The sequence below is a fragment of the Stylophora pistillata genome, chromosome 3 (genome assembly GCF_964205215.1).
Source record: "Stylophora pistillata chromosome 3, jaStyPist1.2, whole genome shotgun sequence".
NCBI lineage: Eukaryota > Metazoa > Cnidaria > Anthozoa > Scleractinia > Pocilloporidae > Stylophora > Stylophora pistillata.
The window spans coordinates 6,664,923-6,681,234 of record NC_142521.1 but is presented as its reverse complement, the minus strand read 5'-3'; the positions used below and the strand labels follow the sequence as shown (position 1 = coordinate 6,681,234).

The 16,312-nt window shown below is 39.5% G+C and overlaps 2 protein-coding genes across 2 annotated transcripts; both read right to left on the bottom strand.

Moving 5' to 3' along the window:
- Positions 1-1,072: 1,072 nt before the first annotated feature.
- Positions 1,073-15,550, bottom strand: LOC111337391 (b(0,+)-type amino acid transporter 1). Its single transcript, XM_022943678.2, has 10 exons — positions 14,744-15,550; positions 9,734-9,859; positions 9,188-9,287; positions 8,499-8,543; positions 8,003-8,126; positions 7,679-7,782; positions 6,598-6,694; positions 5,871-6,026; positions 4,387-4,564; positions 1,073-3,615 (listed from the first exon to the last, which is right to left on the bottom strand). Exons 1-10 carry the CDS (start codon positions 15,300-15,302, stop codon positions 3,539-3,541), a joined length of 1,566 nt encoding a protein of 521 aa, XP_022799413.2. The 5' UTR covers positions 15,303-15,550; the 3' UTR covers positions 1,073-3,538.
- On the bottom strand, positions 9,892-12,374 carry LOC148734315 (putative L-type amino acid transporter 1-like protein MLAS). Its single transcript, XM_088755115.1, has one exon. It carries the CDS (start codon positions 11,870-11,872, stop codon positions 11,306-11,308), a length of 567 nt encoding a protein of 188 aa, XP_088611241.1. The 5' UTR covers positions 11,873-12,374; the 3' UTR covers positions 9,892-11,305.
- Positions 15,551-16,312: the final 762 nt, after the last annotated feature.

Below are 16,312 nucleotides of genomic sequence, written 5' to 3'. Positions count from 1 at the left end.
ACGACACTTTAGGGACCTTAAGCAGCCACAACGGCAACGAGGACGTGGAAAAACAAGAGATCTAATTGGCAGAACAATAGCTCAGCACGTGCGTTTTGAGAATTTGTACATTTCTTAGCCGTCCTATGCAAAACAACAACGTGAAATCGCCAAAATTTGCGTGGCTGCGAACCGAAACCACGACGGCAAATTAATTTAATTTCCATTTGGAACTCAACGCTACTTCTATACGTATCCTGAAGTTCAGCTGTGGCGCCGTATGAGACAGTAAGCTCATGCAGCCATTTTTGAAGTTCTGACTAAGTGTAGAAATTCATTTTTTAATCGAAGTCTTCCTTGGCGTGGCTGTCCTGACTGCTTAAGGTCCCTGTTGTTTTGCAGAGGACAGCGAGGAAATGCACAAAGTTTTAAAACGCACGTGCTGACCTTTTGTTCTCCCCATTATATCTTCTATTTGGCTACGTCCTCGTTGCCGTCGCCGTCGTGGCGACAAATCTGCAGCATAACATAAGAAAGAAACGAAAAAAAACAAAACAAAAGAAGGGAAGTGTTATTCTCAATTTACATTACTTGCTGCTTCACAGCACGTTGGATGAATTAATGACGTCTACCAAAACTTCCACTCGTACTGCTACAAATTGATATGGTTATGATGTTTTTTTCTTTCGTCGCTGCGGGAACTTGGCATTGCGAATCAAGTAAAATCCAGTAAATCTGTGAGAATTAATTACCGCAGAACTTTCATGCTTTACAATGAATGCCCCTCTCAGACGACCCTCCCCCCCTCGTTAAAGGGTATTAATTGTCGAATAAATCAAACCCGATAAGTAATTGTAACAGTCAACCAGAACGGGGAGCCAATGAGAACTCTCAGTTGACATATGCAAAATGTATTGACAAAAAACACTTTTAAAATTGGTTTTTATCTGATTGTCGCGAATATGGCGCGAATTCTTCAGACCAATCAACGTGAAAAGTCACTTCTTATTCGGTTTCGAAGACTTGTAAAGTAATAAAAATACGGTAATACACGTGTGGAACTTTAAGAGACACTGGAAAGAAACAAACAACGTAAAGGCTGAAATACATTTATTTTGTCTCTCAAACTGAGTTCTTGAATGTTTGATACTAAATACATTAACAAGCTACCATTCTACCCACATGGTCTGTTTACAGTAAGTTGTTTGGGCAAACTTGGAGTGGGACTGAAACATAATCAACTGGAGTTTGCACTCAAGTGCAACTTAAGTCCACGCGGCTTATAGAGGAATACAAAGTAAGGCAACTGTCAAAAAGGCGTATCAGCCAATCAGAACAAGTGTACCTCGCGCAGTGAACCAATCAGAATTTAAGAAAATCACGATCGGCGCCCTGGGGCGGGAAAGTAGGCGTGACAAAACTTTGATTGGCTCTCATTGGTAGAACACGTATGCTCACTGAGGAAGTGAATTAATTTGAGGAACGCTCGCGTTTTTTGATCTTCAATGTCATGTTTTGGTGGTGACAATACGAAATTTCAGGTCTTCGCATTTGTCAGAGTTACAGTGTAAATAATTGAGCTAGCACGTTCAGATGATAATAAAAACCCAGATACACAGCAATAATAATTAAGCAATAAAAATGGTATAAGCAGACTTCAAACCCATAAAACACAGTTCATTTACTATGTGCAAAGAGGGTACTCCCTCATGACTATACCAAGTGTAATCGATTCAGAGAAAAATTCTCCCCTAATTCATATGTATTTCAAATTAGAAATTCTTGTGTAAAAGAGGAACTGCTATCATGATTATTTCAGACAGATTACTCGTTTAAGGTAAGCTTCCCCAATATCATCAACACTCGGCTTTAAAATGGGAACATGTTTGATCTGTGCTAATTGGTTGTTTTGTTTTAAGTGTTGCTCCCTGATTGGCTGGAGAAAAGATGTGATATAGGACAAGAAAAAAAAAAAAAAAAAAAAAAAAACAGCGCGATTCGCGAATAAATCGCCCTGCTGAGGGCCAAACAGTTTGCAAGGATCACGAGTGAGTTCAGTAGAATGGGAGTAGTAAATCAATATGTTAAATGATCAGCGATATAAACGATACAAATAAATGTTATTAAAGATTATAACCACCTAAATAATAATTTAAGAGCAAACTTGATGTAATTTGAGGAAATTACTCTCAAGAGTTCATAATTTATAAATTCAGTATCAGTTGATGATCGATAAGTGTAGATATTTTTCTGGAGAATCGCGTACGATTCAAATCCATCAAGAGCGAGGTTACAAAGAACAGTGCGATGGTAAAACAAGAACACCATCCCTAAGTCTCTGAAAAGCAGCCGATTGCTTTTAAACCCTAGCATGTCTTGTATAATCTGAATCCACTGTTTCTGCCGATATTTACACTCATAGACGTACATGTAATACCAATATCATAAATAATTACATCTCACTGAAATATGTCTTGTATTACAATTATCACTTAGAAAAATATCCACATTCATTTCGACAAGGAAATATATTAGTCTATAGAAATAACCTAGCTTTTGTTTAGAATTAACGGTTTTTTTAAAACATATATTTTAGCATGCCAACAATACGCCAACAGTTATCTTTGCGCTTGTTTCAAAAGAGGAAGAAACTGAAATATTTTTCAGAGAAAGGAAACAATTGATGCACATGAATAAAGTTGGGAAAGAGAAGGAATATCCCAATCAAACTTAACCTTCAAATCGCCCATTTTCGGTTTGAAAGATGATGTCGTCGCTCTATAATTGAAGGCATTGTTTACAACACTGGCCCAACGAGAATCATTTCACACACACACACACACACACGCACACACACACACACACACACACACACACACACACACAGACGAAAAAGGCGATAGGTGACCAAAATTCCCGAAGAGAATCGGTGAAAAGAACAAAAATAAGAAGGGGCTCGTTTGTGGGGTTTTCCTCTCTGCTATCCCTTTCTGTTAGCTAAATAGCAAAGAGCTTACGAAAAAAGCTAATATCTCAAACTTTAAGAATCGCTGGAATCTCGGAAGGGGTCTCAACTTGCTAAAATTTCAGGCCTGGCAAAGGTTTTGAGTATTAATATATATAAGGTATTCCTACCCAGGCATTCGGTATTTTCGTTTCACAATATGGGTAAAAATTACCCCATTCTTCAAGAATTTTGGGTATTTGCCTTTAAATTTAGGGTATATCGGTATCGAATGGGAAAAAATTGGGTAAATCAGAATTCCACTAGCCCCCCTGGCCGGGCCGGAAATTTCTAGCATGGCCTGTTTATACTGTAGGGAACTAAAATTTTGAATGGAGTTTAAGAATGTAGACTTCTTCAATACCTACGTGATATCCTCTACATATTTGAAGAAATAAAATAATTTTCAGTCAAAAACAGTGTTTAGAAGGCTCATTTACATCTACATGAAAAATGGTAACTATTTGAAAGAGATCCATAGGACAAACTAATCTTACTTTTGTTTGTTCATCGAGAAGTCGATCAGACTTTACACTATCAATATTACGAGGAAGTTCATGTTCCCAACATATCAGCCTCGGATTCAGGAAAAGCCACATCACAAATCGTCTGCAGTTTGTACGTCCACCGCGCTGAAACAAAAGTAAATTAAAGTTAATTTTTTTTTTGGGGGGGGGGGGTCGTTTATTTTATTATTAGTTTGTTTGCTTGCTTTTCAGCTCAAAATCTGACGGTAATAGTCCAGCCCGCCCAACGATCATATTCCAGTATAGTCTTGTACCCAGACCATCCAGGGCCAGTTACAGTTACACGGTAGGGCCCAGATTAATTTCAGTAGTGTATCCAGATGCACTATGCTGAAAATGAGGGCCTGCCCAAGGCGTTCAGTTAACACAACAGAGCGAAATAGCCAATGGCGCGATCAGGACGGAGAGAGATTGGAACCTCTTCTCTGGGCGCAATAGCAGTAGCGGCAGAGCGAAACGAGGGAAGTCTGGGTCGGATCGGTTAAAGAACGCGACCCGACCCAAGCCTCCCGCGTTTTTTCATTCCTCTGTTAGTAAGCGAGTTCAGATGGAGGGGGGGGGGGGGGGAGGGCAGGAGAAAGAGGAAAATGGATCTTTTCTTGCCAAAATGGTACGTCTCTTAAAGTCAGAACATTCAATAATAGCCTATCAGTTGACGATTCGTGCCGACACGATAATAAGACCCTGCTTTCAGGCTGCAAAAAGATATTTTGACTCCACAGTTTAGAAAAATAAAATACCCCAAAAATGTCATTCTTCATTATCCTCTAAATTCCAATACGCGCACGTATAGCTAATGATAACTGTTTTGAGTAGTCGGTCGTAAATACATTTTAATACCGGATAAAACCCGAAATTTGCAGATAGTAAACTTACTTATGCATTTGAAGAAACTTTGAGGCACGATCTTGAAATAGACAAATACAAGGTAGAACGGAATTCCAGCAAGGATGAAGAGGAGACAGAAGAAAGACTCCAGAGGGGCCTCGTAGAATGGCGCCACGATCAGGTAGATGGCGGCCAGAAAGACCAGAATGGGGATTGGCAAAGGCACCTAACGTCAAAAAATGTCAGTTATCAAACGATAAAGCGCTAACATCTCACGAGAATCAATTGCATACTTCTATAACCCTCATTGCCTTCAGCTTAGGTCACTAGCCGTCTCTATCCTTGTATTCGTTACCTGTTGTTTCTATCTTGTGGACTTTCTCTCTGCGCATGTGCAAACGTTGCAATGACTAGGTAGCGTGCTTTCAGGCTGTTAGAGCCAAGTTGTCTCGCACGAGTTACCACACGAGCCAGCAGGTCACGATGTTAAAGAAGCGTTTAACGTTTTTTTTGTAAAGCTCAAAATACTGTGGTAAAATCAACAGGATACTCGTACTTGAATGAGCTTTATGTTCGAAAAGTCTCGAGTTTCCTTTTCCCTGCTGTTGCTTCCTTTAACAGATCTCTGCGAACATTTCAATTTCTTCTTTCGCTTATTTTGCGAGACAGCGGTTGTTTATTTAGTTCTTAATATATATCGATTTAGCCAAGCCTAAAAGCGGAGCTCCCAAGTTCGTAATAGTAATGATAACATATAAGATGTGCATTTGCCAAGTATCGCCTGAGACACCCCTCCTTTCGTTTTGATAGTCTCCCCTACCCTACCCGTGCAATATGAAGGCACATACGTACGTACGCTCGGTCAATCACGTGACAACCAAACGGAAAGAGGTTGACCATATTCCATGGGTATGGGGCTCTGCCCCACGCACGCGAAGCGCGCGTTGGAGCCCCGCTGTTAACCGAGCGAGAGGTCAGTATGGGAGAATCTTGACCGAGGTCTCCAGTACAGACCGAACGCAGTGAGGTCTGTACCAGCGACCGAGGTCAAGATTCTCCCATACAGACCGACCTAGCTCGGTTAATAAGATGTTTATTATATGGCTGTGTCTTATATGCCAATTTTTTATATTCTTTGTACTTTTTATTTTCGAGACCGGTCTAGATGCCGGTCTAGATGGTAAAATCTAGACTGCTTTCAATATTGATTTCAGCCAACCAAATTCGGGAATTCGGTAGTTCCCAATCCTTGTGAGACACAGCCATATAATAAGTTTTCATTTGAAATTTTGCGCGGGAAAAGGTGCACGGGCGGCCAAAGTTGATCCTTTCACGCATGCCCTACGTTTGACAGCTGTGATGACAAGACCTGTGTACGTTTGAGGTCCCCTAATACAAACACTTCTTAACTAACGCTTTATTTCTCCCATTTGTGACTATCCCTTTCAATTTAAAAATCTGACGCCCACTTGTCCGATTATTTAGGTCCTTTATTTCGCAAGCACGTGACCAATTTCAAACATGTAACTTACCCTGTACGGTCGTTTCATTTCAGGTTTCTTGTATCGGAGCCAAAGCAAAGCAGCCACAGTACAACCGTAAAAAACCCAGGCGGCAAAACTGAAATAGTTAATGAGTGTCTCAAAGCTACTGGAGTCTGGCAGCAACATGATCCAGGCAATGATACTCTGTAATAACCAAATAAAAAACTTGTTAATGTAATCTGATGCCTTAATGGCACCTGCAACACAACAAGTATGAACAAAAAGATAATGTTAAAAATGGAATTATATGATAAGCTAAATGATACGCCCAGTTTTAGCCACTGATCGGTTAGAGGACAGATGCGTAAACGACGTCACCATTAACAACATTTTTCTTTTTTATCATGTAAAACAAGCAGATCCCGGTTTGCTGTGTGTCTGTACAGTTGTCACATAAGATGTACAAAAGGTGGTAAATACATCAGTGACACGCTCATCTGGGCCTTGCATGCCACTTTCACATGGCAACAGGGATTCTTTTCTAAATAGACTATATCTAGACTATATCACTTGAGATGTCTGCTCGTTTCCTTTTTTGGATTATTTGTAAGGATAAGTATCTGTTGGGTTGTGTCAGTTCCTACACCGACGTGATGCCAAAAATTTCATTGATAAGTGCCAAGAAAAGAGTTGAAATAAAACTCTTCTGGATGGTCCTTTCCCCTTTGTATAAACCAGGAAAAATTCTTATTTTTTTGGAAGTCCCTGAACTTACTGTGAACAACATGGCAGGAAGCGGTGTGTGTCTCTTAGTATGAATCATAGCCAGAAACTTGGGAAGATGACCCTCGCGAGCAGCGGCGAACACAAGTCTGTAAAAAAATATGTATATATATATATATATATATATATCAATACACCGCTTTTAAAATTGACGTGAAAGAGGTGCTAAAATGAAGTGAATTGTCGAAACACAATGAAACGGAAACTGTTGGGAAAATAACTCGATATAACACTATGTATAAAAAAAAAATCCCCCCTTCTGATTTCTTGGTGCGTGCTTCATCCCTGCCTTGGGGAAAGAACAACGCGCAAAATATACAACTACTGTTTTATTCTATTGCTTCGTAGTCGAAAAATGTCAGAATTGTATCGAGAATTCAGGGCCAGAATGATAGAAAACGTGTCGGCAATTAAGGTTTTTTAAAAAGAACATGAGTCATCTAATTTCCTACAATAAGGTGACAAGGCCATGCTCTCTAGGGTCAGTTAAAAAAAACTTAACAACTTGACTGAATTTATACCAGAAATCACATAAACAAACTCGATGTGGTTGTCTTATCAGTTTCCTTCAGCAAAGTGTCGTATCAACCGAGAAAAATGTTAGCTCACTTGCAGAAACGTTAGCGACATATATGTCCCAGCACGTGAGCTTTGATTGCATGGTCAGTTTGGCGAGCCGTAATTCACTGTATGGCCCACTAAATTTAAAAGTTTGTTTGAATGGAAATCTTCCCCCTATATCTGAACTCGGAGGTCGAACAAACATCCTACTATCCTTGTTTTCTCGGTCCCGGCGTACTGCAATTTACGGAGCCTTGTTTTTACGCTGGGATTTATGTCCCGTGCAATCGAGTTGGAAAACACGGTTAACTTACAGTACGGACCTCGAAGAACTCGGTTAGTATTAAAGAGGTATTGAGTATAATTGGGCCGATATACACTTCAGTCCATGTAAAACAAACTTCTATAGAGTTACTTGAGAAACTACCAATGAGAGTAACCACCTATTAGATACATTTTCTTCAAAATGAATGATATTCTATAAGAAGTAGCTTTATTAATCTCAAAATCACCTTCCACTGCTAAAAGCAGACCCATTAGCGGCACCAAAGGTGGACGAGGCAACAAATATGGGAATCACCCAAGCCATCACTCCGTATAAACGATCAGCCAAAGTCTGAAATAAAACAAAGAAATAAACAAACAAAAACAAGTAAAAAAAGTGGAGACTTTACAATTCGAAACGGCTACAACACTCAGAACTAGGGCGCAGATGGCCGACGGCTTACCACTTTTGCATGAAAACATGTAATTTCTGCAATGAATGAATGCCATGAAACTAATTGGATTAAAAATACTAAAAATAAATAAATTGATAAATTAATCCCTTTACTTACCACGGCAACTGCGCTGGAATTCATGATTTCCACGGGTGTCAAGACGGTCAGATAGGCGATATTTACCAGCACATAGCAAACTGTCACAAGTGGAATACCAATCAAAATGGAAAGCGGCAGGTCCCTTGAAGCAACAAAGAGTTTTTTTTATAATTAATACATGAACAGCATATAGCAACTTTCGGTGGATTGTCGAAAATAATCCGGAATTGCTTTGGTTTGCTTCACTTTGCGTTGTGATTGGTTCCTAAAATTCGTGCACTCTCTCGACCAATCAGATGCAAAAATAAAACCAATCACGACTTGGTCAGCCGCTTTTTCCCGCGGTTTAGACGGTTTGCTTTTGTTTTCCCGCGCTTTAGACGGTTTGCTTGTTTTTATATTGATTTGTTATTGAATCTTTTGTTATAACTTAGGTTTTGGTTTTACAACACTTAACCGAAAAGCGCTCTGTAATCTTCCATTTTGCGTAGTAAAAGTACAAAAGGGTACTTACCGATAAGGATTTTTCAATTCTTCTGTCACGTAATTCAAGTTATTCCTATAAAGAGCCAAACAGCTTCTTCAAAAGATACTCAACTTACGTTTATACTGTTTTCCTTTAAATTTTTGCATGGGAAATTGACACGCGGCTGGCCAAAAATGAACCACTTGCACATGCTTGACGCTTGACCGCTGTGTTTTCCAGTTCAGGGTAACCCTGCCGCTATCAATACTTTCTACTTTGATACCTGAGTCGAAAAAATTTTAAACGCACCCACAAATATCCCTCTCAAACCATGAGCGGTGATGAGTCGCATTTGACAACACACATACAAAAAGCTCTTTCCGGTAAGGGAGAATGGGTATTATTATTTAGGAGGGGCAATCACGTAATACGCAATCTAAAAGGAGAAGCAATACTCTCGATTCAAACAGCAAACCAAGTGAAGGCATCACTCCAGCTCAAAGTGAGCCTTAAAAAAATTCTTAGTGTTTATTACAATAATTTTTCAAAGGGGACGAACATTCACTTCAGGAAAGGAAATAAAAAATGCATTTTGTCATGTCCAATTAACGAAATGAACTTTTTGAGATATAAAAAGTTTAATTGTCCTAATAAACATAAGTTACCGTGTACTGTATTAAAAAAATTAAATTTTTGTGGAAAGCTCAGCGAGGACAGATGAAAAGTAACGAACTAACCAGCCGTCATAGGCCCAAAGTCCGTTGTAAAACGCGAATCCCACCAAACCAAGGCTACTCGTTGTTTTATGAAAGGAGTTATCAAAACTCGCCGTAAAACCTGCAAAAAACAATTGTTAAGTTAAACAAAAGTGACGTAAATACTCAGTTTCAACTGACATGCTGGCAACATGATGCAAGTCCGGGAGATCCCAGCGTTTTCATGGGTCGGAAGCCTCCTGATGTCGTAACGGCTTCTATGGCGGATAATCCAGAACTTCTTCAATCGGTGATCACTTGATTTAATTCTCGTAACTTTAGTGTTTGATTCAAGGGGGAAATCGTAAGGAGAAATAAGAAGCTAATCACCCTTAAAGGTTAGGGGTCAGAGGATCAAGTAGGGTGTCGTGAGAGCATTCAAGTTATTTCAACAACCAATCATAACAAAGGAAAGAATCATAGAAAGCCAATGAGAACTCAAAAAAAACAAAAAACAACAACAACAACAACAACAATACCACCCGCGCGAAAAAGGTGGATGTCCAAGTGACCAATGAGCAAACTTACCTTGACCGAGGCGAACAAGGCCAGTAATTATCAGCATAACAATGGCCACCATCTTACAAACTGTGAAGACAACTTGCATACGCGAGGCCCATTTTACACTGGCAATATTCACGAACGTGATGATTCCTGAAATGAAACAGGAAAAATTTAGACAAGAAACACATTAACTTATTAAACAGGGGATCAATTTGCATGTTTCTCCAACGGTCTGAGTTGTAGCTCTTTTCTCTGACTACAAAAGCTTCAGTGCTCCTCTAATAGGATTAATGCGAACCCAAAAGGTTGTCTTATTGGCCGGCGGTGATAAAATATAATAACTTGCGTTAAAAAAAGCCATCGCAAACAATGAAAAACTAAAAGAAAAAATAATGATTCCGATTCTTGTGTTTATACCTAAAGGTGCGAGCGCGTGAGTTACCGGTTAAAAACCGGGTTTTGTTGTGGGCAGGAGGCGCAACTGAAGTTGGAAAAATCCTATAGTCGAAAGGTTCAGTGCGTTGATTTTGAGTTCGAGGCTTTCATGTGGAGTATGAGTGGCAACAAAGTAGGACACAACGTAAATAATCACGATACTACCAGTCAGTAACACAATAATGTTCCAATGCAACCAAATTTTTACAATTTGTTGCAGGGTACTCGTGGAGTTTGAGGAAAAAAGAACCTGTTTAACGATGTATCTGCTAGTAAGCTTGTTCGAAACATGAAAAGAAAATAAAAAAAGAAAAAAAAAAGGAAGAGAAGAAAGAAAGAAAAGAAAAAAAAAAGAAAAAGACCAAAATGACTGTTTACCCCACCGTTGAACAAATACGTCATTCATGCGATGATTTTCACAGAAAGAAATTCTGGGACAGAATGCTGCGAACGATTTTCATCGCGCAAGTGTAGAACGATAAGCAGCGCTAAACTTAATCAGAGACAATTCTAGCCGTGGTTAGCAGTAATCGAGAAGTAGGGTCAAGAATTATTTGTACTTACTTGCGAATGTCACATAAGAACCAAGCTGGTAAAAGCAAAGTTAGTATAGACAAGCTTTTCTGTTTCCGGACTCAATTTACTCGAAAACGGATTGCTTCGTTGGTTTCTTGCCTATCCGCACTGGCAGATCACACTAAATTTTTTCTCTACATTAAAAATTTCAAAGCTGTTAAATTCCGTTCACGCTAGATCTACTCGTAAGACTTGTCGGCATTGTTTCTCAATGGAAATTCGCAACAAAAGACAACTGTTTCCTTCCTGGTAAACCAGAGGTTACTTTTACGACACGTTTAGCACGGCCTTGTTCGTTTAATTAGTCGATTTTGTCCAGTTCTTACCCGAAACAAATTTTGTCAGCAGTGCGTTTGAAGATTTGTCCACTTATGTCAAGTCGGGACAAACCCTCCGTACTTGTAAAGTGTTGGTAATGACAGAAAAAAATTGTCAAATTAAATAAACAATTTTCGTGCTATTGTAGATAGGCCCTCCTTCACCGTGGCGACAAACTTTCAGAAACTGATAATTGACTAATCGCCGTCTCTCACGTTGAAAAAACAAATTTTGTGTATCGTTTCTAAAAGGGGATGGTCTAAAGCCCTAACCAATACACAAAGCCGCCAATAACCTCACCAATATATTCAAGTCTTGCCGATCCGAATCTTGACATGCGGAAAAAAATGGCTCGACTACATACTGTCCAAAAGCCAGAGCAATAATCGCCATTTGTGAAGGTCTGAGAAGTGTAACCGATGTCCAACTGAATAAAAAGGCAGCTAGACCACCGAATGCTTCCAAGATGTAGGTGAACTCCCCGCCGCATTTCAGAATCGCTGTACCTAGCTCTACGTAACACAGAGCACCCAACATGGCGATGACACCACATCCAGCCCAGACGATCAAAGTTAAGCCAGGCGATCCTGCATTGGTGAATACTCCACTGGCCGAGGCAAAGATACCACTACCAATCATGGTACCAACGATTAGGGACACGCTTCCGATCAAACCAATCTGTTTCTGAAGGTAAACAGCTTTCTTCTCCATATCTGCCCCGTCGGATACGTTCGTGTAGTGGTCTTCCAACTGGTTTTCAAGCAAATCGATAGTGCTGGCGGCGCTGATCGGAGCGCTCGGCTCCCGACGATTTGTTACTCCTTGTTCTTTCATTTCTACCAGAAATCTTTGATACTCAAGACGAAGACCGCGTGTTTTGCAGAACAATTAAAACGGTCACCTTTCCAGCAAGTACGCTATATTTGCTATGCGCTAATCCCGGGTTAATAATTAGTTTTTTTTTTTAATGACACTTTTGTAATTTGATCCCAATGGCGCTTGTTGGTCGCCGCTGTGTTACATGCTCTTCAGAAGATTATCAGGTGATCATAAAACAGTTTTGTAGGTAGTTTTCGTTTGTAAAAGGCACCGAAACTCTTGTGTTTCTACTGGAGAATTCACATCAAAAGAGAGTGTGAACATGAGCTATTTCAACTGATATCGGCTTTTATTACACCAATTAACAATCAATAGATAAACCAGACAAACGAGAGAATTTGCGGGAGCAGGTAAAGTGTTCAATTTCCATGCTGAAAAGTCACTCAAAACTTTTTTTTGGAGGGGGGGGAACGGGGAGGAATTTCGTGACTTGAACTGAAAGGCTGTAAAAGGGAGTTAAATTAGAAACGGCAAAGGCCTTGTCCCCCCCCCCCTTTTTTTTTTTATCTTTTCACCTTGTTTCTACCCCCACTGATCAAGAATCTGGGAAAAAGATTTACTATTATGAATTTGTTTGTTGCTTTGTGTCTGTCTGTTTGTATAATTAGGTTAACCAAAGTGAAACATTTTTCTAAGCAAATCAGTTTTTAATCTGTAGCATTTTTCTCCTTTAAGGCAAATCATACATGACTATTGCACTAAAAACATACTTTGAACTTCGAGTGCATTGGGTATCTTCTGTAATTTAAGGAAAACTTTTCATTAAAATCAAAATTAAAAGCTGAGCCGAAGAGTTTTTGGTGAGACACTGGCAAATATCGTAATTGTAAACTGCAATAGCCTAGATCAATAATTATTTTATTATTGGAAAACAAGTTTGGGTTTTTATAATTATTTTCAAGAATCTCCCTTTGACAGCTCATGAATGAGATCATTTATTCTCTACAGACAAGCATAGACACAACAACCCATGAATAGAATTCATTGTGCAACAAAGCTGATTTAGTATTGTGCGTAAGCAGACTATAGGTTCCCTGCAAGGTCATATGACAGGCTTTTGCAGCAAATGAAAAGTAAGAGAAAATTCCACAAATGGTAACATTAGTAATCAAGATTAAAATTTGCGTTCAAATTTCAATAAAAGAAAGATGTTGAATGTGAATCTTTTGACTTCACAATGATGTCTGTTATAACTGTTATAAAATTTTGTTTTATGTTTTTTTTTTTTCTTTCACAGGTCAAGAATATTTAACAATTATTCCACGAGCGCGCGTTGGATATGAGATGATAGATAGCCAACGAGGCGCGTAGCGCCTCGTTGGCTATAATCATCTCATATCCAACAAGCGCGAGTGGAATAATTGTTTTATTAAAAACGCCCCCAAGAAATTATTATTTTGTAAGAAGAAACTGGATTTTTTAGCTCCCTTTTGATTTTAAGCTGACGCGTACGCTTACCATATTTGTATATTATGGTATATTGGCTGATATACCATAATGGCTAAGCCAATAAAAAGTCTTGAATTGCATTATCCAATGGTCCAGTTTTTATTATTCCACGAGCGCGCGTTGGATATGAGATGATAGATTGCCAACTCGGCGCTACACGAGTAGCGCCGAGTTGGCTATAATAATCTCATATCCAACAAACGCGAGTGGAATAATTGTTTTATTAAAAAAAAAAAAAGGCCTCCAAGATATTAGACAAATCTTCTCAACTTTATTTTGTAAGAAGAAACCGGATGTTACAATAAATGTACAGATATTAGATTATGGTATATTGGTTCATATACCATAATGGCTAAGCCAATAAAAAGTCTTGAATTGCATTATCCAATGATCCAGTTTTTAATAATATTGATTATTCTCTGATCACTGTTTCTTTCTTGATACACGAATGAGGAGAAGGTGGGGTTTGAATTTTTGTTGGCATTGTTTCCAGCTCATAAGCCTTGATTCATAGTTTGGCCATATTTTCTATATCCGAGGCTGTGATATAATTTATTAATTTTATTTTACCACATTATACCACATGGACCTCAGGTAGGTTGCTTGATTGTCATCTGTTGATCATGTCAACTTCCCTTGCACCTGTAACACTATTTTCAAACATAGGTAGTCTGGCGGGTATTCGAAATTGAAGTTTACGGTTTGGAGGCCGAGGTAAACTTCAACTTCCGGTAACTTTTGTTATGCTTTACAACCTGAAAAGTTGCGTAAGAGATTGTATACTGATGCAAATTAACGCCGGTTCGATCAATGACGAACATTTGACAATAACAAAGCAAGGCAAACTGCGCAGCGTTGCAGAAATGATACAAGTTATTTTTTCGTCCTCTGAAAAAAAAATTATAAGTGAAAATATTTTTCGCGTGATCAACATGTTCAACAACTCGACTGGTGTTTTCTCACGAAATGCTTACGTCGAAGATACAGCATGTTTCCAGTACATTTCTTAAAGATTTAATAAAATTTTCGTTAACTATAGAAGTTGTTTGGCAGTGTGTTTCAAATCATGATTGGATGAATGCTTTATATGAGGAAAAGATAAACAAATTTAGATGTTCGAGCCCGTGGTGAAAAAAATTTGGCGTAAACTGAGCGCAACGGGAGTCGTCATTGAATGAAATGAACACCGGCTAAGCTATAACAGTGCATGGACGTATCCTTGTTGTTTTGCATTCCATGTTTACAAAGCGATCGGTTTGTTTGTTCGGGATTAAAATATACCAACACGCTCTGAAAACCTAATTCATATGTTTCTAGACACGTTTGCAATAGACTAACAGCGGTGAAAAATAAATTGGCGAAAGGTTTACTACTCACCGATGGCTAGTGCAGCCAACAGCTTAACGACGGGTTGTAAATCTCCTCTGTCGCCACATCCAGGGAAGATTGGCTCGATCACGTAAGCTCCAAACGCCAAGCAGATGATAGCAACTTGCGACGGCTTTAGCACAATGACAGACGTCCACGAATAGAGAAAAGCTACCAGAGGACCAAATGCTTCGTACAAGTATACGTACTCTCCTCCGGATAAGGGAATCATTGTGCCGAGTTCAGAGTAACACAGCGCTCCGAATATCGCCAAGACGCCGCAAAGACTCCACACAATCAAAGTCAGTCCAACAGAGCCACTATTTTCCATGACATAGCGAGGCGAAGCAAATATTCCAGAACCGATCATAGTTCCTACGATAAGACTGATTCCACTGACAAGGCCAAGCTTTCGCTGCAACCCAACGTAACTTTTCTGCTGAGCTGGTCCTCCCTCTTCATTGTGAAGTAGGTTTTCGGCGGTGTTATCCTTAGCTTCACCAGAAAGATATTCCTCGCTACCCCAGTGGTTAGCAGGTTTACCTTCGCCTGCATTCCCGTTCTCCATCTTGGTTGAGATCGCGGAAAAGCGAAGGTGGTTAACTTTAGCACGTGGCGGGTCAAGTTGCTTGCAATCCTCTATGGAAATTAACGCATCCTTGGCGGCCTTCTAATGTAAATCATTTCACTTCTAGAGGCGTTAGCCAATCAAGAGACAGACGGTGAACTTGAAAAGTTATCCTTCCAATTAGTTTGTAAGAAGAACAATTGAATAGTACAGCCAGATCCAGCACACAAGACCTTTGCCCTCGCTTGACTGGGATTAGCTTGGGCGCGAAAACCTCTTAAGCTTTATTTGGAGATAAGAGCTTAAGGAAAGGTGTTGTTTTAAAATGTTGTTGCTGTATTTGCACTCAAAAATCAGTCCTGACTGATAAGTGACTGAAAGCGCGAACTCCAGCCAAAATTATCGTGCTATCAATGAACTGTAACATGTGAACCAATTCTCAATAGTCACGCAATGAATGTAACAAGGACACTTACGTTTATGCCGGCAAAACCATTGCGTAAGGCAAGCAATACTACAAAAGCATATGTCTGAACGTGAAAACTTGGTAAATTCACCCGTACTTGATTTACAAAAGAGCAAAGATGGAACGGAAGATCCGAAATCATGGAGTACTTTCATAAATGAGGACAAACTGTCACCTGTGAACGGGTTTCCATCCCGTTCTTAAATATAAACGGCACTTATTTCGATGGAACTTGGACTGAAAAGAAGTAAAGTAGTAAATGTGAGAATTATCTTTCACATGTGAGACCAGAGGCATTAAAAGGGTCATGCGCTATGCCACGCGTACGAAGACAATTTTCCGCGGCGGACCGCGAATTTATTGCAGTCATCATTGCGCTTCGAACGATACTACAAGCAGCAAGATGATCCTTGTCTCAGTGGGAGATGGAAAGTCTGAATGATTGCATAACTTCAATCAAATTGATCTACAAATGCCTCTCCAGCTCCACCTGAAATCAAGAACAGTAGGAGTCCATATCTAAATCGTAAAAGACCGTAGAGTT